The 23,906-nt window shown below is 41.5% G+C and overlaps 1 protein-coding gene across 1 annotated transcript; it reads left to right on the forward strand.

Annotated features, from left to right (window-relative positions):
• Positions 1-3,138: 3,138 nt before the first annotated feature.
• Positions 3,139-23,296, forward strand: SERPINE3 (serpin family E member 3). The gene is given in 8 exon segments (XM_012466226.3): positions 3,139-3,402; positions 6,878-7,111; positions 9,225-9,434; positions 10,390-10,588; positions 16,260-16,360; positions 22,566-22,652; positions 23,120-23,232; positions 23,234-23,296. Coding segments are annotated over 8 exon segments (1,263 nt in total). The 5' UTR covers positions 3,139-3,146.
• Positions 23,297-23,906: the final 610 nt, after the last annotated feature.

Here is a 23,906-nt window from a genome sequence, read left to right on the forward strand (position 1 = left end):
ATAACAAACATCTATCCCAGCAAGATAGACATAAACATGATAATCTCTGCTTAAATGGTCAGAGGCCACAATGACTTACCCAAGTTCAAGGCTGAGTACACAGAAGAAAAATCACTTGCAGTTCATGTTTAATTCATTCACACTTTGAAATGTTTAGCCTATATAGAAAATATCCCCTGTATGTTAAATTTCCCTAGCATTTTCCCCAAAATATGCTTCTTAAAAGCAAGTTAGAATGAAATGTTTAGAGTTAGGAAGAAATGTTTGTAGAAGTTAAACAAACAGGCTTTTTTTTAATTTGGGAAATGTTTTTATGAGCTTCTCTCCACTGCTACTACTGGCAAATAGTGAATCAGCTATTTCCCCCTGAATTCCTGCTACAGGGAGCTCACAATGTGACAAGGCAGCCCTCACAAGTTACTGTGGCTCCATTAGCATCAGCATCTAAAGTATGCAGGCAGTGAGCAAGACTGAGTCCCATAGGAGCTGAGCCCAGGTTACTACTTCACTGCCATATGCCCAGAACCTAGTAGCACAGTGACTTGTGACCAAGCAGACGATCAAGAGATATTTGTTGGACAGATGGATGGATAGATGGATGGATGGATGGACAGATGAATAGATGGATGGACAGACGAATAAATGATATGCCCTCTCTGGGTGCTATAAAATAAGTTAGACATGTTTATTTCCCTTTCATACTATGTCTTAGAGTCCAAGGCATTGAATCTAAAGTAAAGATTTGAGGATATTTTATGTGAAGCAATTGTAGAACTGTAACTATCCTAAGACCTGTAAACTATCCCAGGCTTGGGTGTCAGCAATAAAACTCTTTAAAGTGAATTATCCACTGATCACAGGGGTATGGGTAGCTGTAGGGGGAAAAACAGTCCATTGGTTTTTAAATATTAACACTAACAGGTGCCTGAGAGATAATTATTAAGAATCGCATTCAGTTCTTCTTTAATCTGTAACCACATATAAGCTACCATCTATTTTGAACTTAATACAAGACCTAAGTCCTTAATAGAAATGTATGTAATTCTGAATTGATCACAAGGACAGACTTTTGACAGAAACTGCTCATATTTTCCAAAAATGTGTGTTTACTCATTGACAACATTGTCTCTTTCTCAAATTAGTCATTGGACTTACTGAGAAGAACCTGATTACTAATAGCTCAAGCTACATATGTAAATTAGTGCATTCACTTTTATTAATAATAAATGATGCAAGTCAGTTTGCTCTGAACTGATTGTGCCATATCTTGTGCTGTTTTCTCTTTTGCAGAATTTCTTTTCCTTTGCTGAAAGTTTTAAGTCGTACCCAATGACTGATTTATTGTTTTCTTCACAGGAGGAGGGGGGAAGCATTAGGTACCTGGTACCCAGCAAAAGCCCAATAAGCAAAGTTATCGGTGGAATTCCTCAATGTGACAAAGGGCTGGATGAGGGGTTCCTTGCTGGTACAACCAGGTCACAAGCCTAAGAAGGCTTGACGGGTGTGGCTGGCTCCCCCCCATGGCCCTGCTCTGTTCCCGATCTGGGCTTTGCTGCCCTGGTCTGGGCTGCTTCTCCTGGCTCTCTGCAGGACCTCCAGGCTCCAGGAATTTGGACCGAGTGGTAGAGACATCGCCGGCAGAGACGGCGATCGCCAGCTTCCTCTCTGTGCTGTCTTGTGATTCAAAGCAGATTCTGCTCCACTTTTTTAAAAGGGGAGCACATGAAAGCTGAAGACCCACAAGAACAGAATCAAGCAAGGAAACGTGCAACAGTGATACAAAAGTCCGTGAGTAAGTGGCTCATTCAAGGTGAGCCATGACAGGGATTTGTTCATAGGGAAGCCAGGGGCATCAAGGTCTGGTTGCTGAGTGTTCTTGTGGGAAGTAGAAGGTTATAGGAGCTGCAAGAACCCTAGGACTTAAGGCTTTCTCAAATGACCCTGGGCTGGGCTGCACAGAGAGAGAGAGAGACAGACAGACAGAGACAGAGCGAGAGAGAGAGCGAGAGAGAGAGAGAGCGCACTATGTACCAAGGTCATCCAAGCACTGCATTTGTACCTGGCAGCAGGGAGGAAGGGTTGGAAAAAAAGAGGATGATTTTCTATCTTGGACCTTTACCTAAAATAGGCACCATCAAACCTAGTGGCCTTGCTTGCAAACTTCTACAGGAAGTGATTTTGGACCTCTTCTTACATCAGTCTGGTATGATACCACAGTTAGACAACTCAGCAAAAATTGCTGCTGGCTGTGTGTGTGGCATGGTCATTGAAGACATTTTTTTTTTTTTTTTTGCTTTGCCTTTCTCTTCTCACATTATTTTCTAGCTAATGATCTCACTTCATTGGAAGAGTACATTTCTGTGGTAGGAGCTATCTTTGTGAAAATATTCACTTTTAGAGACTAATTTGCTGGAGACTCATGTAGAATCTCCAGCTCACTCTCCCACTCATGCAGAATCACAAGAATTCTGATATTCAAGGTACAATTAGTTCATGTATCAATATTTTAATGTACATAGGTAGTCTCAAATTTTATATACTAGTCATAGAAGGCCAGGATTTGAGTCACAGCCCTGTTTCTTTCCTCATATAAATGAGTCACTGAGCCTCAAAGTTCCAATCATCCTCTTTATAGATGAAATATAATAACAGATACTAGTATGATTGTTGGGATGATTAATTGCAAATGTAAGAAGTCCTTTTTAACATAGTAATTATTTATTATTATTCCTGATAGACATGTCACAGCCATAAGCTGGCTAACTACCAAGAAAAATGAATAGGATTACCTTGTACATGCCTTTTCTCATCATAACGCTTTTCTTCTGATTTGACCAGGGCTTTGCCAAAGTCACACATCCAGTAAGTGGCAGAAGCAGATCTTCAGACCCACAGTTTGGCTTCCAAAGGACCACAGTGAGTATTTCTCATGCTCAGACAAGAAGTTGCAGCCCTACAGCCCAGGCGCGTGGGCCTCAGGGTGGGTAACCAAGACAGCTCAATTCATGTCTCCCTCAGTCATTCCCAGCCCCTGAAAACAGAGCTGGGGGTCCCAGTCCTCTGTAGGATATGGCCCTCTCTTGTTACCAGCTTCCTGCCTACCCTGCATCTCTTCCCTTTGAATTGCAGGAACCCTCCCAGCCTCCATGCTGCCTTTCCTGGTCACTGTCTTCTTCCTTCACTCTTGCTTCCTCCGAGCAAATGGCCACCTCCGCGAAGGAATGATGTTGCTGAAGACTGAGTTTGCACTCCGCCTCTACCAGAGCGTGGCTGCATGTAGAAATGACACGAACTTTGTCATCTCTCCCACTGGTGTGTCCCTCCCCCTGGAGATCCTGCAGTTTGGAGCTGAAGGGAGCACCAGCCAGCAGCTGGCAGATGCCCTGGGGTACACCATCCATGGTAAGAGGCCTGCCCATGTGCATACTCACCCTCCTGCTCACACTCACACTCACTCTCCAGCTCACCCTCCTGCTCACACTCACACTCATTCTCTCCAGCTCACCCTCCTGCTCACACTCACACTCACTCTCCAGCTCACCCTCCTGCTCACACTCACACTCACTCTCCAGCTCACCCTCCTGCTCACACTCACACTCATTCTCTCCAGCTCACCCTCCTGCTCACACTCACACTCTCTCCAGCTCACCCTCCTGTTCACACTCCCTCCTACTCACGCTCACACTCACTCTCCAGCTCACCCTCCTGCTCAAACTCACACTCACTCCAGCTCACCCTCCTGCTCACACTCACTTACTCTCCAGCTCACCCTCCTGCTCACACACTCTCTTCAGCTCACCCTCCTACTCACACTCACTCCCTCCAGCTCACCCTCCTACTCACACTCACACTCACTCTCCAGCTCACCCTCCTGCTCACACTCACACTCACTCTCTCCAGCTCACCCTCCTATTCACACTCACTCTCCCCAGCTCACCCTCCTGCTCACACTCACACTCTCTCCAGCTCACTCTCCTGCTCACACTCTCACTCTCTCCAGCTCACCCTCCTGCTCACACACTCACTCTCCAGCTCACCCTCCTGCTCACACTCATACTCACTCCCTCCAGCTCACCCTCCTGCTCACACTCACACTCACTCTCTCCAGCTCACCCTCCTGCTCACACTCACACTCACTCACTCCAGCTCACCCTCCTGCTCACACTCACACTCACTCCCTCCAGCTCACCCTCCTGCTTAGGCTACCTGGGAGGTAGGGAGCTCAGTTCCCTGTGGCGTGCACATGGGGAAGAGTGTCCACTGGACAGGTCTGTGACAGAAGGCATTCAGACTTTGGGATGTGATGACCCTTGCATTTTAAGGTTCCCTTCTAACCTGACAGGTTTTGTGGCAATGTTTCAGTTTCATTTGACACACCCTCACATAGTGCATTCCTAGGTGCCAGGCCGTGCTGGAGGCACTTACAAATGTTAATTGTCACAACCACCCTGTTGAGGCTAATAACTTTACTATCATCCCAATTTTAGAGATGAGCAAATAGGCATAGAGAGTTGAAGCAACTTGCTCAAGGTCACAGAGCCAATAAGTGGCAGAGTTGGGACTCAAGCCCAAGCTGTCTGGCTTCAGAGCCCATGCTTTTGACCAACCTGCTTTTATGAATCTGCGACTTCTAGCCAGTGCCAGATCTGCCAGCTGATTTCTATGGATTATGTATTTTAGAACAGCTCTGCTGGCAGCAGCGTGAGTCTTTCGAATGCCAGGTCAGCTTCCCCCACCTACGCTCAGCGCCTCAGCTCAGTGCCTGGCCTCAGAACCAATATACCAGCTCCAGCTAAAACAGACACTCATGCACACAACTTTTTTCTTCTTAGACTAGGATCTAGGAATTCAGCAAAGACAGAAAGAAAAAGGCTATGAGCTCCGCGGCCCCGCGTTCATTCCAAGCGGAAGGAAGCTGTCCTAGGCAGGGTCATCCCAGGATACTCCTCACTCTGTGGGTGGGCAGGGCTGTAAAGCCCCACCACCTACACCTGGGTGACACTGAGCACCTTTATTAATCTGTCTGGGCCTCTGCTCTCTCACCTGTACAATGGGGACAACAGCCCTCAATCCACAGGCCTGTCGAAAGTATTCAGTGTGATCAGGAGTGTTGCATGTTCAGCACAACGTCTATGAACACAGTCAACCTCCGCCATTTTTTACTCTGTCATTGCATATTCTGGTGGGTCTAAAAATGTTCTTCCTGTGTGCAAATGTGCATGGACAAACTAGGCTAGGGCAGAGACAAGATTTCACACAAAAATTCACTTCAAGCCAGTTTACTCTGCTATTTTAATGTTTCTGGCTAAAAGAAGGCTGGTCCCCTGGCCCAGAGAGGGTCAGAAGATGGAGAGGAGAGCTCCATGACCATTCCTCAGGTCACCCCACATTATGGACCAGGGAAGCGTGTCAATTCTCCTCTGCAGACAGCCAACATTCCTAGGAATGTGAACTTATAAATACATATGACCTTCCTCAATAGAGTGAAATCTGATTATAAGTATGTTTTTTATCCATTTTTTTCTTACTACAATCAAAAGCAAGCACTTAAGTTAGGCTGATTCATGAGATCAAGATTCTAAGTCAGTCTTTTGCAATTGTGGATTCTCGGAAACGGCTTTGATAGTGAACATTTTGTGGACAAGTGACATATGCCTGCTATTGTCCTCTGCAGCCTTGTGGCTGGGGGCCCTGGCCAGGGTGGACTCTGGGTTCCTGTGCCTCCAGAGAACATTCACCAGGAAACGCGGGGGTCTGCTGCCTCCTGGCTTGGCTTCTGTAACATGAAGGGTGTCAGAGTGGACAGACCCCAAGTGAATGAGAGTTTCATCCCACTGACAACCAGCTAGAGCCAGGTAGTGCAGGAAAAGATACCCAGCATTTTGTCTTACAGGGAGAGTTTGTGGATAACTGCAGGGCTGTGCCTAAAAGGGAGTAGAATAGCCTGAACAAGGGGATTTAACTTCTGGAAACACCCAGCTTGCGTGTGTCGGGAATGGGAAGCTTGGAGTACGCAACTGTGTCTGGACTCACCAGTGGCTGAGAGCCCTCATTCCAGCTATGGGATACCTGGGGGAGGACAGAGCTGCAGCTTGTGAATAATAACATGAACACAAAATCCACTATTGATTATGGAGAGAAGGAAGCTATCTCCTGTATAAACAGTAAATAAATAGAAGTCCAGCTGCCATCCATGAAGGTAGAAGCTATCGACTCTCTCACATGCTTATTATTTCCTCGACATTCTTGCAGCCTCTCACTGATATTAATAACACAAGCTGTCTGCTGGGTCTTAGGAGTTCTTACCTTTCCTCTGTATTTCTCAGATTGAAAGCATAGTTCTACACAAGGCTGAATCCAAATGTTACTCAGGCTCATGACAAGCAGTTGTGTGAATGGATTTAAAGCCCCGTACAAGACATACTGACAGCACAACATCCTGGCCACCGCCCATCATTGCCACTGTGACATTGTACATAAATCTCTTGATGTTGTGTTTGAAACCCCGTCACCCTGCACATTGGATGGACCTGCTGTTTTCCCAGCCCTAGCTAGGATCTCTACCCCAGCACACATCAACCTTCCTCAATCAGGAAATTAAGGACGAATAACCTCTATTCACCTACAGGATGTTGGTAATGTTGCCTGATTTCTTTCAGATCTAGCATGGTTTCTTCCCAAGTTTTACTTGGTGGATCCAGGCGGATTCCTGAGCACATTCGCTATGACTTTTGCAAACTGGCTATGTATAGTAGATGAACCTTATGAGCAAGAGTGGAGTTGCTAGGGTTCCATCTCAATGCAGTGTGCACTGGAGGTTGTGCTGACTCCTTACTCACACTCACCATTGTCAACTTATCCAATTTGGTTTCCACAGACCAAAGAGTGAAAGATTTCTTGCATGCTGTTTATGCCACACTACCCACCTTCAGCCAAGGTGGTGAGATGGAGCTGGCCTGCAGCCTCTTTGTGCAAATGGGAACGCCACTGTCCCCCTGCTTTGTGGAGCAGGTCTCCTGGTGGGCCAACAGCAGCCTGGAGCCAGTCGACCTCAGTGAGCCCAACAGCACCACCATCCAGGCCAGCGAAGGGACCTCCGGACAGACTGCAGGTAAAAAAACCGTCCACCTCAACAAGGCTAAGCCAGAGGGCTGCAGAGACAGTCTCACCCATCACTTGTCAGAGACATGGTGCTTGGGCCACATTCAATTACAGCAGAAGTTTGTCCTCTTGGGAGACCCTATCCTTGAATGACAGGGGGACACTGAGTCCCTTTCTGCCTCTCTTCCTGCTCTGACCCTCCCTCACACAAATATATACATGGGCACACACACCCACACGAGCCACGAGAGCACATAAGAACACAGAAGTGTGCTCTTCAGAACCTCCTACCTCGGAGGACCCCGCAGGCTTTGTCCCATGCAACTGTCCTCCCACCAAGCTCTGCTGTCATCTATAATAAACCACCTGTGATAGCAAAATGCAACAGGAGCCAAAAAAAGTGGTATCCTGGGAATTTAGGTTAAGGAAATTTTAAGAAAAAGTTACACACAATAAAATGTTTAGCTCAGTGTAACTGAAGAAAGATACAAACAGCCACTCTGCCCCATAATGAGAGGTAAATCAGTATAGCACAGCACCTGCGTGCTATGCAGTTGTAATTATGATTAAAGAGAATTAAAATCATGAACACTTACTGAGTGTTTATTTAGTTAGCACTGCTCCAAGTTGACTATCTCAGTTCACCCTCACAATAATCCTAAGGGGAAGGCACTATTACTCTCCCCATTCTATAAATGGAGAAACTGAGGCACAGAAGGCTCAGCCTCCTGCCCGGGGTCCACATGCCAGGATTCTAACCCAGGTGGTCTGGCTCCAGCACCCTTAATCATTTCAAAAGTTTCACAGCAATGTGGAGAACATTCAAGAACCAGTGTTGGTTAAAAAGCAGAATAGGAAGTGATATGTATACTAGGACTGAATGGAAAACAAGAGTGTATGGACAGGGATGGCAGAATTAAATGCAAAAATTAACATTTTTTGTGATAAGGTTCTCTCTCCCACTCTCATATTTCGCCATGTCTTTTCAATTTACTTAAATATGTTTAATTCCCTGCTCAGCTCCTTGTGCTGCCGGGTCGTAAGGCCAGAGAAGCAGCTCCCAATACAAAGCTGATTGTCCTTTGAGAAAAAGGGGCAGCTGGCGCAGTTGCTCGGAGCACAGAGTCCAGAGCCAGGCTGCTTGGGTTCAAATCCAAGCTTTCTATGGAGTTGCTGAGGTTCTATTTCAATGCAATGTGGATTGCACTGATGGCTAAGTGGATGGTGGCTTCACCCCTCGTAAGTATGTGACCTTGCCCAACTTTTCTGAGCCTCAGTTCCCTCATCTGTGAAATGGGGAATAACAATAGAACTGTTAGGAGGAGTTGGTGAGGATTTGCTAAAGCACTTGGAACGGAGCCTAGCACAAAGTATTTGTTTATTAAACAAATAAACAGCTGGGACAAAACTATCCCTTTAAGGGTAGTCTGCCTGCTCCTCTTTCTGGCACTGCATGAAATTTTAACTGCAACCCTCCGAAGACCATACCTTGAATATTGTCCTCTAAGCAAAGGCTCAGTGAGAGATTGAGCTCAGCAGCGGGGCATGGTGGGGACTGGGGGTGACATTGGGCAGCATCTCCCATGTAGCACACATTCCTTCCAAGGGTCTGCCCTGGGAGAGGATGTCTAATAACTCCTAGGAAATGGCCCCAAGCAGAGCCAGGAGCAGCATCCCAACCTGTTCAGAAAAGAATAAAAATCAGGGTCTTCAGCAACATACAGCTGGATATACACATCAATTTGCAATTAATAGATTTTAATGAATACGCTACAAACCCAACTCCAGAGATGCCTCACTGCCCCCACCTCCCCTGAGTGGTCACGCAGGTGTCAGGACATCCGAGTTCTTATTTTCCATTTCCCTCTCCACTCACCCCCCAGCAGGGAGCTGAGAGCAGCTCCTGGTGCCTTGGGTCCCTGGCAGCACAAGGAGCTGAGACAGGGAGTTAAATATTCTTAAGTAAATTGAAAAGATATTGTAAGATGGAGAGAGAGAGACCACCTTATGAAAACAGACCTTAATTTTTGCATTTTACCTTGTGCTCCTTGTCCACACACACACTGGGTTCAGTTCAGTTTCAATGCATTTAACCCACAGTCCCCTTGCTTTCTTGGTTGCAGGTGAAGGCCCCAGTGAGGGCTCTGGTGGCTGGCCATGGGAGCAGGTCGGTGCAGCATTTGCTCAGCTGGTGCTTGTGAGCACCATGTCTTTCCAAGGCACTTGGCGGAAGCGATTCTCCTCCACAGACACGCAGATCCTGCCTTTCACCTGTGCCCGCGGCCTTGTCCTTCAGGTGCCCATGATGCACCAAATGGCCGAGGTCAACTATGGTGAGCCCCGCCCCTGCTGACTTGCCTAAAGGGAGAGGAAGCCTGAGAGAAGGAGCGAGGAAGCCAGGTCCCTGCTCCTAAGGGATCAGGCTGTGCTGCTGCAGGGTTCATCTGCTGGACTGGGCATGTGGCAGAAGGAAAGACTAGGGTGCCAGGAGACTGCAGAGAGGAGCATTGGACAGTGTGCTCTGACAGGACAGTGAGGACACAGATGTGGAAGAGAAACCCAGTTTCATGCTTGACATTTCCTCCCTCACTAGTAGAGTTTGGACCAAACTGCCACCCTTGGCAGGCACAATAGGCCTGGGTTGAATTGGCTGCTCCTTTAAGACCAGGTACAGTAGTACCCTGTACCCTTATCCATGATTTTGCTTTTTGAGGTTTCAGTTATCTGCATCAGAAGATATTAAATGGAAAATTTCACAAATAATTGTCAAGTTTTAAATTGCACGCCTTCTGAATAGCGTGATGAAATCTCCTGCCGTCCTGCTCTGTTCCACCTGAGACATGAATCATCCCTTTGTCCAGCATCTCCAGGTTGTCTACAGTACCCCCATGTTAGTCACTTAGTAGCCATCTCAGTTATCGGATCAAGGAAACGTAGTATATGCAGGTTCCGGTATCTACTGGGGTTCTTGGAGCATATCTGCCAAGGACAAGGGGGCACTACTCTATGTGGTTCTGCACGTGCCATCATGGCCCTCATACCAGCCCTACGGAGCTTCTGACTCTGTCAGGGTATCTTAAAGGGTATCTTAAAGACTCTAGGTCTAGGATTTTTATAAAACGGCCATATCACCCAACAGTCTTTGGCCCTAAACTGCCTCCTGAGGGTGAGGTGGATGCTTTGTTTTATTGTTTCCAGTCCTCTGAGCCAGCCTCTCTCAGGGTCTGGCACTGGTTGATTCTCCTGGCTCCTGGGACAGAGCTGACCTCTGATCCACTGCACCCTCAGGTCAGTTCCAGGACACTGCAAGCCATCAGGTGGGGGTGCTGGAGCTGCCTTACCTGGGAAGTGCAGTGAGTCTGTTCCTGGTGCTGCCCCGTGACAAAGACATCCCCCTGAGCCACATTGAGCCACACCTCACTGCCAGCACCATCCACCTCTGGACCACCAGCCTGAGGAGAGCCAGGATGGATGTGTTCCTGCCCAGGTGAGCAGCTACGTCCCCCTTATGGGTGCTGTGCAGCCAGCAGTCAGAAGAGCCTGGATTTGCACCCAGGTGGTCTGCCTCCAGGGTCTGTGCTTAGCCACTGGGATGACTTGTTTAAGGTGTACCCCGAGAGGTTAGGCCAAGAGGAAGTGACCCTAGAGTCTGAGTCCGTTTCAGAGTCGCTGCTGGCCAGCTCATGGCACAGACTGAAATGAACAAACTTCCCAGAGTCTTCCCAAGACAAGATGTTCTGCCTTCACTGAGCTGGACTGGAGGCCCTCAGGGCCCCTGATCCTGTCTTAGGCCACAACTAGTTTTTGAAGAGGAAATGCTCTGTGTTTCCCTTGTAGGAACATACCCCAAATCTTATCCCATCCTAAGAGTATACAACTGTCATTTTCCCAAAACCAAAGAGGTAAGATGACTTACGTAACTGAACAAGTAGAGATAAAATTCTGATCAGAAGCCCAATTAAGGCATAAAAATTTGACACTTTAAGTCTCTATACAGAAGGTTCTCATTCTTTCTAAAAGGAGGTGAACTCTGCTTTAAGAAGACCCAATAGGTACAAATACAAATCTCCAAAAAGTGAAGTGGTGGCATTCTGTTTTGGTTTTTCAAAACAAAATCTATTACCAAAACTCATGAACTTTACAAAAAGATTCCTCCTAGGGCTTCTTTAAATAACAAGCTTCTGTGATATATTTGAAATCAGAGTAAATTTATAATCAATTTTTGACCAGCATTAAGCAAGGAATGTTGTCCAGTAGCTCATCTTCCGCGTGTGAATTCTCCATGCTACTGCCCACTAGCCAGCCACCTTGGCCTCCCTCCACTGCATGGGCTCCCAGTAGGCAAAGACGAAGTCCTTGGCAGTACTCCCTCGAGGAGTTAAAAATAAATCTATGCACTGGAAGGAAAACATACAAAGAGAGACCCAGAAAGTTACGGGCCAAGGTCTAAAGTCAGGTCTGGCATAGCCCAGGGTATAAGGTGCACTTAACTCTAAGGTAAAGTGTATCTCTCAAAACTAAATATTTGGACTCCAAGCCAAAGCACAAAGACTGGTTATTTCAACAGATCTCTCAGGGAGGGAGCAGAAGCAACCCTAGTCTTCCTATAATATTTGAGAGAAACTCGGCAAGGGAAGGAAGAGGAGCGTTCCATGTCAAAAGTAGAGAGAAAATGCAAGCTGGTGCAGGAATTTGCCACAGTCTTTTTGGGTTTAAGAGACAGATGGTGAGCCTCATCCTTGAGCAGCTCTTCCCTGGAAGAGACCCCAGGGAAATGCCCAGCTCCTATGAGAATGCTCCATCATCCTGATTCTGCTTTTGTAAGTCTCAAGCCCTCAAGCAGTGATCCTGAAAAATGCTGGAGGGCAGGGAAGGAAAGGCAAGGCAGAAATATTAGTAACACAACTATTAGCACTTAACCTCATTCTGATAATTTTTTAAAATCTCCTTAAGACTACTAAGTCTGCTGTCCAAGAAGGATAGAAGTTTTTGGGAGAATGAGGTTATTTCATGAGTAAACCTAACCAAGTTTTTTGTTGTTGTTGTTGTTGTTTTGTTTTTTATTTTTCAGGTTTTTTTTTTTTAGAAGGAGTTTTGCTCTTGTTGCCTAGGCTGGAATGTGATGGCATGATCTCAGCTCACTGTAACCTCCACCTCCCGGGTTCAAGCAATTCTTCTGCCTCAGTCTCCTGAGTAGCTGGGATTACAGGCATGCACTACTATGCCCAGATAATTTTGTATTTTTAGTAGAGATGGGGGTTTCTCCATGTTGGTCAGGCTGGTCTTGAACTCGACCTCAGGTGATCTACCCGCTGCTCGCCTCAGCCTCCCAAAGTGCTGGGATTATAGGCATGAGCCCCTGTGCCTGGCCTTTTTTTTTTTTTAGCTTTAAATCCTTTGGGGAGCAAAACAGAAAAAGTAAAAATTGTCTTAGGTCTAGATTTAAGCATAAACTTTGGATCATGGTAGACACAGAGTCACCTTTTAGGCAGAAATTTACCTCTCATTCTCTCAAATCATTCATTCTTCTCTTAGTATGACCTGATCTACAGTCAGCAGGCATTTTCCATTTCACAAGAGCAAAAAATTTTGCACGCTGTGGGTAGCAATGTAAAACTGTGTGACTATGAGGTGTGCTTTCAGGTTACACATCACCTTTAACCAGTGCACTAGTAGATTCTGGATGAATTATGGTCTCTAGCTTCCAAAGTAACCCTTTATTTATAAAGAAATTAAAAAGTACATAGGGACTGTTAATCTTCATGAGGGACGCTTAGCATACTAAAGAAATAATCAAGAAAACCAAGAATGTGTTATCGATTATTTATCATAACAATCATGTAATGTCCCACAAGAAAGACTAATAATGTCAAATATGTATGTAATGAATAAAACATTTCATTATTAGGCCAACACAGAAAGCTGAGCATGAGCATTTTTTGATGTTAGATATAACATAGATCTTAAAATCCACCAGATTCCACGTATCCAAAATGAGTTTTGCCCTTCCTCCAAGGAGCTGCTGATAATCATGGTGTGTGGTTTATGCTTTTCCAGGGGTGTTTCTTTTTTAAAAAAGTCTTCATCACTGTAGCTTTGTAGTGACTTTAGAAATCAGGAGTGTGTCTTTCAATTTTATTCTTCTTTTTCAAGATTGTTTTAGCTATTCTGGGCCCCTTGCATTTTCATATAAATTTTAGGATTAGCTTGTCAATTTTTGACAAAAAAGCAGGAGGGATTTAGATAGGGATGGTGTTGAATCTGTAGATCAATTTGGCAATTATTACTTTCTAACAATATTAAGTGTTCTGAGCCATGAACTCAGAATATCTTTCCTTTCATTTAGGTCTTTGTTTCTTTCGACAATGTTTTGTAGTTTTCAGTATATAAGTCTTGCACTTCTGTTAAATTTATTCAAAGTATTTTATTCCTTTTAATGCTATTGTAAATGGAATTTACATTAGCAATTTCAGTTTCAGATTGTTCTATAGTTTGTAGAAACAATTAATTTTTGTATCTTGATCTTGTATGCTGCACCTTAGTGAACTCATTTATTAGCTCTAATAAGTTTTTTTCTTTTTTTCTTTGTGTGTGTGTGTGTGTGTGTGGATTCTTTAGGGTTTTCTATGTATACGACCAAGTCATCTGTGAACAGAGATAGATTTACTTCTTTCTTTCTAACCTGGATGCCTTCTATTTCTTTTTCTCACGCAATTATCCTACTCACCCTCCAGTACCATGTGAAATAGAAGGAGTCAGAGTGGACATTCTTGTCTTGTTCCTGAACTTAGGGGAAAATCTTTCAGTCTTTTACTGTAAAGTGTTGTACTAGCTATGGAGTTTTTGCAGATGTCCTTCATCAAATTAAGGAAGTAACCTTCTAGCCAAAGTTTGTTGTATGTTTGATGTTTGTTTGTTTTTAATCATGAAAGCGTGTTGGATTTTGTCAAATGCTTTTTCTGCATCTATTGAGATAGTGATGTGGGCTTTGTCCTTTATTCTATTAATATGGTATATTAAATTAATTGGTTTTTATATATTGAACCCATTTTGCATTCCTGGGATAAATCCCACTTGGTCATGGTGAGATTTATATGGTGCTGGATTCAATTTGCTAGTATTTTGTTGAAGATTTTGCATCTATAGTCATAAAGTATATTGGTCTGTAATTTGCTTTCTTGTAAATCCTTGTCTGATATTGGTAAAGGGTATTTTTTTTACTCAAGTTATTTTTGTAGCATTTCTTCTGGATCTGCCTTCATAGCCATACAAGACTCTAATCATTCTAATCACAAGCCATATAATCATTCTAATCTTTTATAGTCATACCTCATTTTTACTGCTGCTTTCGTTACTAAAAATGATACTATCCAGTTTTATCACCCACCATAATCATCATATTTGGTTTCAAATAGCACTTAATTAACTCTTTCTCAATATAATTGAAAAATAACAAAAAAATCACAATGGTAACAGTAACTGCATAGGCTGTGCTGGGGATTGTTCTGAGCACTTGACAAGGATTCATTCATTTAACCTTTACAACCCTACAAACATGCATTAGAATTATGCTCATTTCACAAATGAGGACACTGAGACAAAGAGGCAAAGTAGCTAGTTCCCAGGTAGTTACTTGATCCAGGATTCAAACCCAGGGCAATGGATTCCCAAGTCCATGCTTATAACTACTGTTTCAGCATTTAGCGGTTTGAAAAAGGATTTGTTTTCAGTACTTAAGAAAATTTTATAAGGAATGTTCCAAAAATTTTTTGGAGAAATGTCAGCATACTTAGAGAAAATATATTTCTTTTTTGGAAACTATTCTGAAGATACAAAATATACCTTTATGGGAAAGTATGATACTTTTGTTTAAAGTATGAGTCACATCATCTTGTATAGCAATGAAGACCTTTGATATTAAATGGTCTTGTTCAATATTTTTACTCTCCTGCAAGTTCTGTATTATTTTTAGAAAAATACCATCTAACTTCCATTTTGATCTTTTAATTTTCAAAGAAAAATAATACCAGCAGCCCTTTTAAAGGATCCTTCAACAGTAAATTTTTATATGCCTTGTCCTTGGGGAAATATAAAATTGGTATGCTGATTCTTTGTGCTCAAAAGGCTTACTAGGAAAACCAAAGCTTTAAGTTGCATTCTTTTCCCACTGTGCTCCAAAGGCATAAACTGCACACAGCAAATACGAAAATATATTTTATCTAGTATAAATACTCTATTAAATAAAATATTCTATTAATTGTCAATTATGCAATTAGTCAATAGCCTCTTTTCTGCACCTACTATATGTGAGATGCCACACGAGATGGGAGGTAGCAAAATGTAGGTGATTAGAGCATGGGCTCTGCACACACAGGCTTGATTTGAATCGAGGTCCATCACATACTCATTATGTCATCTTGGGCAAGTTTCTTAAACTCTTTAAGTCTTGATTTTCCCATCTGTAAAATGAGGATAATAACATAGTTATATGAAGGTGAAATAAGATAATGCACATAAAGTTCTTATCATAGTGTCTAGCATAATGTAAGTACTCATTAAATATTAATTCTTATTAAGAAATAGAAATGAATTGGAGCCCAGCACAGTGGGGCACATCTGTAGTCCCAGCTATTTGGGAAGCTGAGGCAGGTGGATCACTTGAGGCCAGAAGTTTGAGTCCAGACTGGGCAACATAGGGAGACCCCATCTCAAAAAAAAAAAAAGTGTATAAAAAATAAATTGGGATAGCCACTCTTCTCAGGTAGTTTACAATATCATAAATGACACTAATAGGAAGCAGAATCTTCTGTATATTGTAAGAGCAGAACAAGGTGTTAATGGGGCTTTAAGAACCAAAGGTCACAAAATAGCTGAAGAAAAGAGGAGGAGGTAACAACTGAAAAATGAATAATAACTAAAAGAAAATCAAAGGAAATGGGAAGACTTGGAATGAACAGTAGGAACAAGGGTACAGAGGTGGGGAAGAGCCCTGTGTAGTCAGATTAGGGCTATGGCAAGGTGCATGGAAGATGAAGCTGGAAATAAATCTAGTGGAGTGAGCCTGACTTCCAAGTTAGGAACTTTGGACTTCATGTGGTGTGTATGAAAGTACATCGAGTGAGAATTTTGAAAGTTGATGGTTTGTTTTTGCTTTTCAGGTTTAGAATCCAAAGTCAATTCAACTTAAAAAGCATTTTAAATTCTTGGGGAGTCACCGATCTTTTTGATCCACTCAAAGCTAACTTGAAAGGAATTTCAGGTAAGTAACAACAGTTATTCCAAACTTTCTAGTCTTGTGTTTGGGACAGTTTTATCATACTTTGATTAAGAGATTATCATTGCCACAGAGCCTTCAGTGGTAGACAATCAGAGTCAACATTATGTAAAAGAATATGGAAGGTGCTCTGTTTTATATAGAATGTGTTGCTTCTAATAGCAGTCAAATTTGGGTTAGACCTTATGAAGAAGGGATGTTTCTTCAGAACTTAATCATGGTTTTCAGAGACCACCTTCACCGTGGGGTCAATGTCCATAGTACACAGTAAACTGACCCTCCCTTTACCTGTCATGACTAGGAGTGTACCCAAGGCATTAGTGCAGCAATAGATTCTTCATTATGACCTCCTGTCCCGCCAGCTTCATAGTCACCTTTTGTTTTTACACCCTTTTCCTCCATCCTCCTATACCTCCTCTGTCCTCTTCTAATAAGCTAGTTTTGAAACCTTCCCTCATCTGTCCAATTTCCTTTCTTCAAATTACCCATGCTCTTATAACCTTGCCTTAAAATGTTCTCCTTTCCAGCATCCCTATCGAATTTCTTTGCACATAGTTGAATTGCTACTACCAATCAATAGGTACTGTTTGTGATAGGATAGGGAATTTATATCAAAGATAAGCAGGAGTGAATGCCAGAACCTATGCTCTACAATCCTCTCAAGACACTATTGGCTAAACTATTGCCAACTCAAAGGCTCAGGTTTGTTTCTACTCTGGAAAGTAAATTATTTGTGCAAAGATGATACTGTAGCTGGTATTTCCATTGGCCTTGACATTTCCCTTACCTGAAGAGCTTGAAAATCACTATTTTGAATTCTAGAACTAGAATTCTGGAATTCTAATGTGAATTTTTCTAAAGCTTGGCTCAGAATCTTCCTTTTTAAGCAATCACAGAAAAATTGAGATTTTGATCCACAAGAGAAGTCTTGGTTTGGGCTTTAGATGTGACCAGACAGATTGACACAGTTACTTATCAAATAAAACACAGGAATGAGAATCTATTCTAGAGAGTTTAAAATCAAATAGCTGTGTGCTGATTGCCTAAACATGCAACGAAATATGCAAAGCAATGGTCAAGTTTGGGCACAGTGTCCACAACAATGCTTGGCACACAGTTGGATACCAAGTAAATACTGTTGACTTGGTCAAATGACTCAAACAGAAACTTTCCTTACTGACACAGACATATCTGACATTTCAGGGGAAGGAGGAATACTGAAGTGAAAAGATCAGAGGGCAAGAAAAGAGCAAGGGATGAAGAATTTAACAGCATTCTATGTTTGATAATATGCAAAATCTAATCAGTGTCTTCTTGCAACTCTAGAGCTAAGCCATGGCATCCCTGTTGTTGATGGTGATTCTATTCTTTTGATTATTAGAGTTCAAAACTTTAAGGCCATTCTTGACCTTTCTTCCACATTACTATATTCAGTTAGTCACTAGAGCTTACTGACTCTTCCTTCATAACTCTTAAAGCTCTCTCCTTTTGTGTCCTAAAAGTACATCCTAAAGTGCCATCAACCCTGTGTCCTCAAACAGGACTGATCTTAACACACATCGTGTAGCTTCCCTATTGATAAAGACTTCCAAGGCAGCTCCCCTATTGGTAAAGACTTCCAAGGTCTATAAACTCCTCTGGCAAGATCTAATAAGTAACCTAGTTTTAAAAGTAGCTTTTTTTTTTTTTGATACCAAACCTCTATTTTTTTTAAAAAAAAGCAATTCAAATCTATTTATATTTGTTCAAACCAGCAGAAAGGTAGGCATAGGCAGGCGGATCTGACTTATTTAATAATGATCAAGCAGTTACCATGTGCTAAGTGTGAAGCTTGCATTCATGTTTCCTACTGACAAAACTTGCCAGTCTGATAATCTTCTCTCATGAAGTTTTGTTCCTCTAAAGCAGAGGTCAGCAAATAATGGTCTACTACCTGCTTTTCTAAAGTTTAATTAAACATAGCCACTCTCATTCATCCATAAATCATCTATGTAGCAGGCTGCTTTCCTGCTACAACAGCAAAATTGAATGTTGAGACAGACACCATATGGCCTGCAGTTACTAAAATATTTAATATCCAGCCCTTTATAGGAAAAGATTGCAAACCAAAGTATTGCTTCTTAATGTCCTTCTTTAAACATAATCAAGAGACTAACCACTTCTCTGCCCAAATGGGCTTTCAACTTTATTCTAGAGATAGGGCCACCAAATCTCTCCAAGAAATAGTTTCCTCATACCTAAAATAGGGGTAGCTACCACCCACCACACATCTTAATTGTAGAAACAAAATCATTTACATATAGCGTGGCATCAGCAGAGACCTTGCTAGAGAGTAAGTGATCAGAAAATGCTGGCCTCTCCTCTCTTATTCCAGTTTACAAGAGCTTACCAAGCAGTTTTGTACTATTGATGAAGTCCAACAACCACAGCAAACATTTGGCCTTTTTGTCCCAAAGCCAAGAATCATTTTACTCAAGTTCTCTTTCCCCATTTACAAGTCACTCATTTCTTCCTTCTTGGGATCAAATATTTTTTTTTCCTGAATGACTCATTCAATATTATTTCAAGGCCCAACTGAAACCAGAGTGTAATTTCCCCCCAGTCTCCTTGATACTAGATGTTATGCAGCTTTTAAGAGTAAGTTTCACTCACACTGAAGATGCCAGCTACAGACACTCTTCTTAAGCAATCCCACTGGCTTTAGGATCAGCAGACTTTTATAGAGACCCATGCCTCCTAGTCCACAAAATACTCCTTGTGCACAGACTTGAAACTCTGAAGAAACTATCTTGTTCTTGGTTTTTATAAGTGGGTAGTTTCCAATCTCTGCTCAGTAAGAAGTACAAGCTCTCTGTTACTATGACTTAAATGAACCAGAGTTGTTTGGTTGAGTATGGAAGTTATGTAAGTTAACTTATGCCACACCAGATGTCTGGTCAGAATTGTAATAAAAAGAGGTACGAAGTGGACTAGAAGAGACAAATGGAGAAAGCAACTAACCACAGCCTAATTTCAAAGGTCATCTCGGATTCTTCTTAACACTCTCTCTCTCTATCCTGGGCTGGGTGCTATGTCTCTCTCTCCCCTCTCCTGGACACTTAGTTTTAGCAACTAAGTGACAAGGTGAAAAAAATAAACTAGAAGCAAGTTCTGGCAATAACGTTTTAAAAGCCACTAACTCTGCCTACAGAAAATAATAATTGTAAAGCCAAAAGAAACAGCAAATACTATGTTTATCCTGATTTATGAGAAGCTGAGGATGAAATGTAGGTACACAATGTTTATATAATATCATGGTATGAAGACTTTTAAACCTTTTGAATATGACTAGCCACACACAAAGAATAATGGTCTCCACCAATAAAGCACTGAAACAACCCTTCCACTGAGACTTGGAGAAGACCCATTCTATGACTTGCCTTTAAAAGGTTCTACCAACACCAATCAGCATTTCCTTAAAAATTTAACAAGGTTAAAGAATATTAAGGCCATTCATATAGTGGTGAGGGGTGTCTATTGTTAATTCATCCAGCATTTACTAAACACATTTATGTACCAAGTATTCTTAATGTTAAGTTGGGCAAAGAAATATTTAAAATGAATAAGACATCATTTATGCCTTCTAGGAGCTAATAGTCTAAAAAAGGAAGGTAAACACCTATAGAAGAGGTTATGGAAGAAGAGTGGAGAGTATGCCAGAAGGGAGGGTAGGAAGAGCATCACCCTTTGCTTTGTATATCGAATATATTGTAGAAGCAAGTGGGTTTATGGTGGGCTATAGTTTCCCAAAGTATATTTCCCAAATGCTAATCCTGTAAATCTGGGACAGAGAATGGTGTGGGTGGTTCCATGGTTAAATGCTATGTATTATAATTATCCTGTAGAGATTCATTATAAAAGTTAGCATATTAGCAGCTCTAAGAAGTCCCCTATTGAAAACAAGAGTGCAAAACTGTTTAGCATCTCCCATATATAATTAATCATAGAACCCTTTTACAGAATGCCACCTATAAACATCTTGAGAACAACTTTTGGGAAAATAGGGTGTATGCCCCTTAATGGCACTAAACAGCTATCAACACTTCAGGGGAGTAGAAAAAGACCAGGAGAATCCCTTTGTGCTTGACTTCTTCTAGGTTGATTTCATTAGTTGCATAATATTTCAATAGCTATTCAGTAAAAAAATAATAGGAATTGGTAATACAAGATCAAGCAGGAGGAAAAAATGCAAACCCACAGATAACTCCCAAATTCTCATTTTTATCACATGTTGGTCTTTGAAATGTCAACTCTTACCAGAGATAAAACTTAAAAGATGCTGATGCTGGCGCATGACAGGCTATGGACCTTGGTTTATGGCTGTACAAACATATAAATGTCAATTATTGGACCACTCCTATAGTCTGATGGAGAGAAACTATTTAAATGAAATTCTTCAGTTGCCCTTTCAAAATACTGAAATAGCCTGGCCCATCTAATCAGATTCACCCACATCAATTGGTCCCATTCTCACACTGCCAAGGTGCCTAGACTAATGCAGACACATTTACTTAGTTTAGCTGATAAGAGGTTTCGTAGTGAATCTCTGCTTATTTCACCAACATTCATGTAAAATGTTCAGACACCATCCTATACAGTAATGTAGTCACGGAGATTAGTAAAACCCTTTCATGACTGTCAAATAACTGTTCATTATCCATAAAGCTGTCTTTGTAACTTTGGCACTGCATTTCAGTTTGCTTAATTAGCTAGTAAGTGGGGCTAATATATTAATAATAGAGAAATTTGTTTCTTTTCTTGAAGACCCTACAGAAAAAGACCAACTGCTAAAATAAACCAAATTCTTTCCTGGTTTTAGGACAAGTGACACTAGTGAATGCTTCTATTGATTTTTACTTCCTCTGGCCCTTCCTGTCCCCTTCACTGATGCTGGAAAATAACTGTTCCTTACAGTGAATATAGTCAATTCACAACATCCTGTGCACACCTTACTTACAAGATGGATGGAATGCCACATATTTATTTTGGGATGGTTTTATTCTCTCATGGCATTCATAGGCTATCTCCTGTACATCCGTGACAAACGCAAACCAATTTAAGCACTAGTCTAAGATGAAACAAAGCTCCCTCACACAATACATGTACATCAAACTGATTATTTTAATATTAATGCCACAGATACCTCCCAGTGGCATGTTGAAGTTGACTAGCATACACTTTCTATAAGGTGGGAGTGTCTGAGTGGAGTGGAGGGGTGGGATGGGAGTGGGCTTTCAATCAGAATATTCTCAACTCTGCTTTTCAGGTGGTGATCTCAGATGACTTAACAGCTCACTCTAAAATGAAAGGATTGGACTGAATGATTTCTTAAGTTTCTTCTGGTTCTAAATCTTTCATTTTTTACTGTGTCATCAAGTATCTTTTCATCTTTGGAGCTGTTTAAAAATGGTTAATGATTAGCTTACAAAAATCTGTTGATTCCTCTAAATTATCACTTAGTCCTATTTGCTAAACTTATAATCTGTGAAACTGTTAGCACACAGAACATTTATACTAACTTCTCATTTGCTTTGTAGATTCTAGCCCATGAGGCCAATTAATTGCATAACTGATAAACCTAAGTATACAGAATGCAGTCATGCAACACTAGACACATACATATTACTCTGAATTGTGCCTCAATAAAGCCTGTAATAAAAACCTGTGACTTTGTCATTTAAAAATGGCTCTTAAAATGCAGTCCGAAAAGGCATTCAAGGGAAATGCCTCTCTGAAGCTTGCTGAAAATGATTCCTGGGCTACAGAATTTGCATTTTAACACATACCCAAGTGATTCATATGATCACTGAAGTTTTGAAAATACTGGCTGATTGTAGTATTAACTAGAAATCATTTTTGAAAATGAATTACTGGAAAAAATGGGGCAGTGCTCTAAGTATTTTGGGGGAGATTACATATATTTATTAAAGTTTTGAAAGTTCAGTAACATATTGAACCTTAGGAATTTTCCAAACAGCCACCTGAGCCTCCAATAAAAACAAAAACAAGAATTTTCCACTCTTTCCCTAGCTACACAGTAAGCAGCACTGGATACTATAAATTTTACAAGTACATCTTAAAAGTATGTGTTCTAAATGTGTTAGAAAAATGTTAATGAGCAACTTACATTTTTATCATTTTCTGGGGTTAGGCCAAGATGGGTTTTATGTTTCTGAAGCGATCCACAAGGCCAAGATTGAAGTTTTGGAGGAAGGCACCAAGGCATCTGGAGCCACAGGTATGTTCATACAGAGAATACCCAGTCATACTGCTCACCCATATCTACCCTTCTTAAATTTACCTAGTTGAATCTTCACATTTCTGAATCTTTCCATAACCCCTGAAGGTTCAGATGTGGTACAGCAGTTTTAAAAAAGGAATACTGAAGAAAGCAAAAAGTTTTTGAAAAAGGATGGGGAAGAAGAGATATCTACCTCATAAAAATCATTCTGAAAGTTACCTTCCATAAGGAATTTATTCCATGGAATGTGTTGAAAACAGGAGACAGATTGGCTAAGTGGCATGCATCTTTTCTCTTTAATTTTCCCATTTGCACCCCCATCACAACAGTAAACAATGAAATGCCATTAGGATGCTTCGATTTCTTAAAAAATTATGGGATATCTTACTTCATAGCCAACTGAAATAGTGATTTTTTAAAAAATGAACAGAAAACGCAATGGGATTCTTCTTTCTTTCCTGTAGCTCTGTTGTTATTGAAAAGATCTCGGATTCCTATTTTTAAAGCAGATCGGCCATTCATCTATTTCCTGAGAGAACCTAACACAGGTATTATAGTATTTTTTGACAGGATTCAGATAAATTATTTATCATTGTCTCTCTAGCAACAAGGGCTCATTTGTTCACCATCCCCTAAAATAAGCATTCTTTCTAGCTGTTCTTATGGTGCTTCAGAAGCTTCACAGTTGCTGTCTTATATCCTGAGAAAGGGGACTATTTCATAAATACAAAGGAAACTTATCCTCCGTGTTTTTCACCTTCTCATTCTCTTAGCTCATATGTAGTTAATGTAGATTTTTAAAAATGCTACAGGTTTCTACTTCTGAAGATACTTGGAAAAATCCTGAAAGTAAAATAAATTATAAATCTTGCCTTTTTTTTTTTTCCCCATTGTCCTCTAGCCTTCTTGTCATTTTAGGAGAGTTTTTTCAGGTCACTAAAGTATGCCAGAGTAGTCCTCTTGTGATTCTGGTATTCTAATGCACCTGGATTTCTATACTGTTTTGTTGATCTTTCTCGAAAATCAAATGTTTGCCCCAGTAGTTTTAAGTCCCCCTATATAACCTTAAAGTAATCCAAAACTCGGTACATCAGAAGGACACACAAACATCCTTAGGCTTCGGCAACATTGAACAAAGTCTTTAAATTATTTCTCTTAATGTTCTTCCTCCCCTACTCAAAATTACTTAGCCTAGGAAGGAAAAGAGATTCTCAGTTAAGAGTTGTTGGCAAGTGTAAACAGTGTATTAAA

This window comes from Aotus nancymaae, unplaced genomic scaffold, assembly GCF_030222135.1.
Source record: "Aotus nancymaae isolate 86718 unplaced genomic scaffold, 86718_ANA_hifiasm-v0.15.2.pri h1tg000009l, whole genome shotgun sequence".
NCBI lineage: Eukaryota > Metazoa > Chordata > Mammalia > Primates > Aotidae > Aotus > Aotus nancymaae.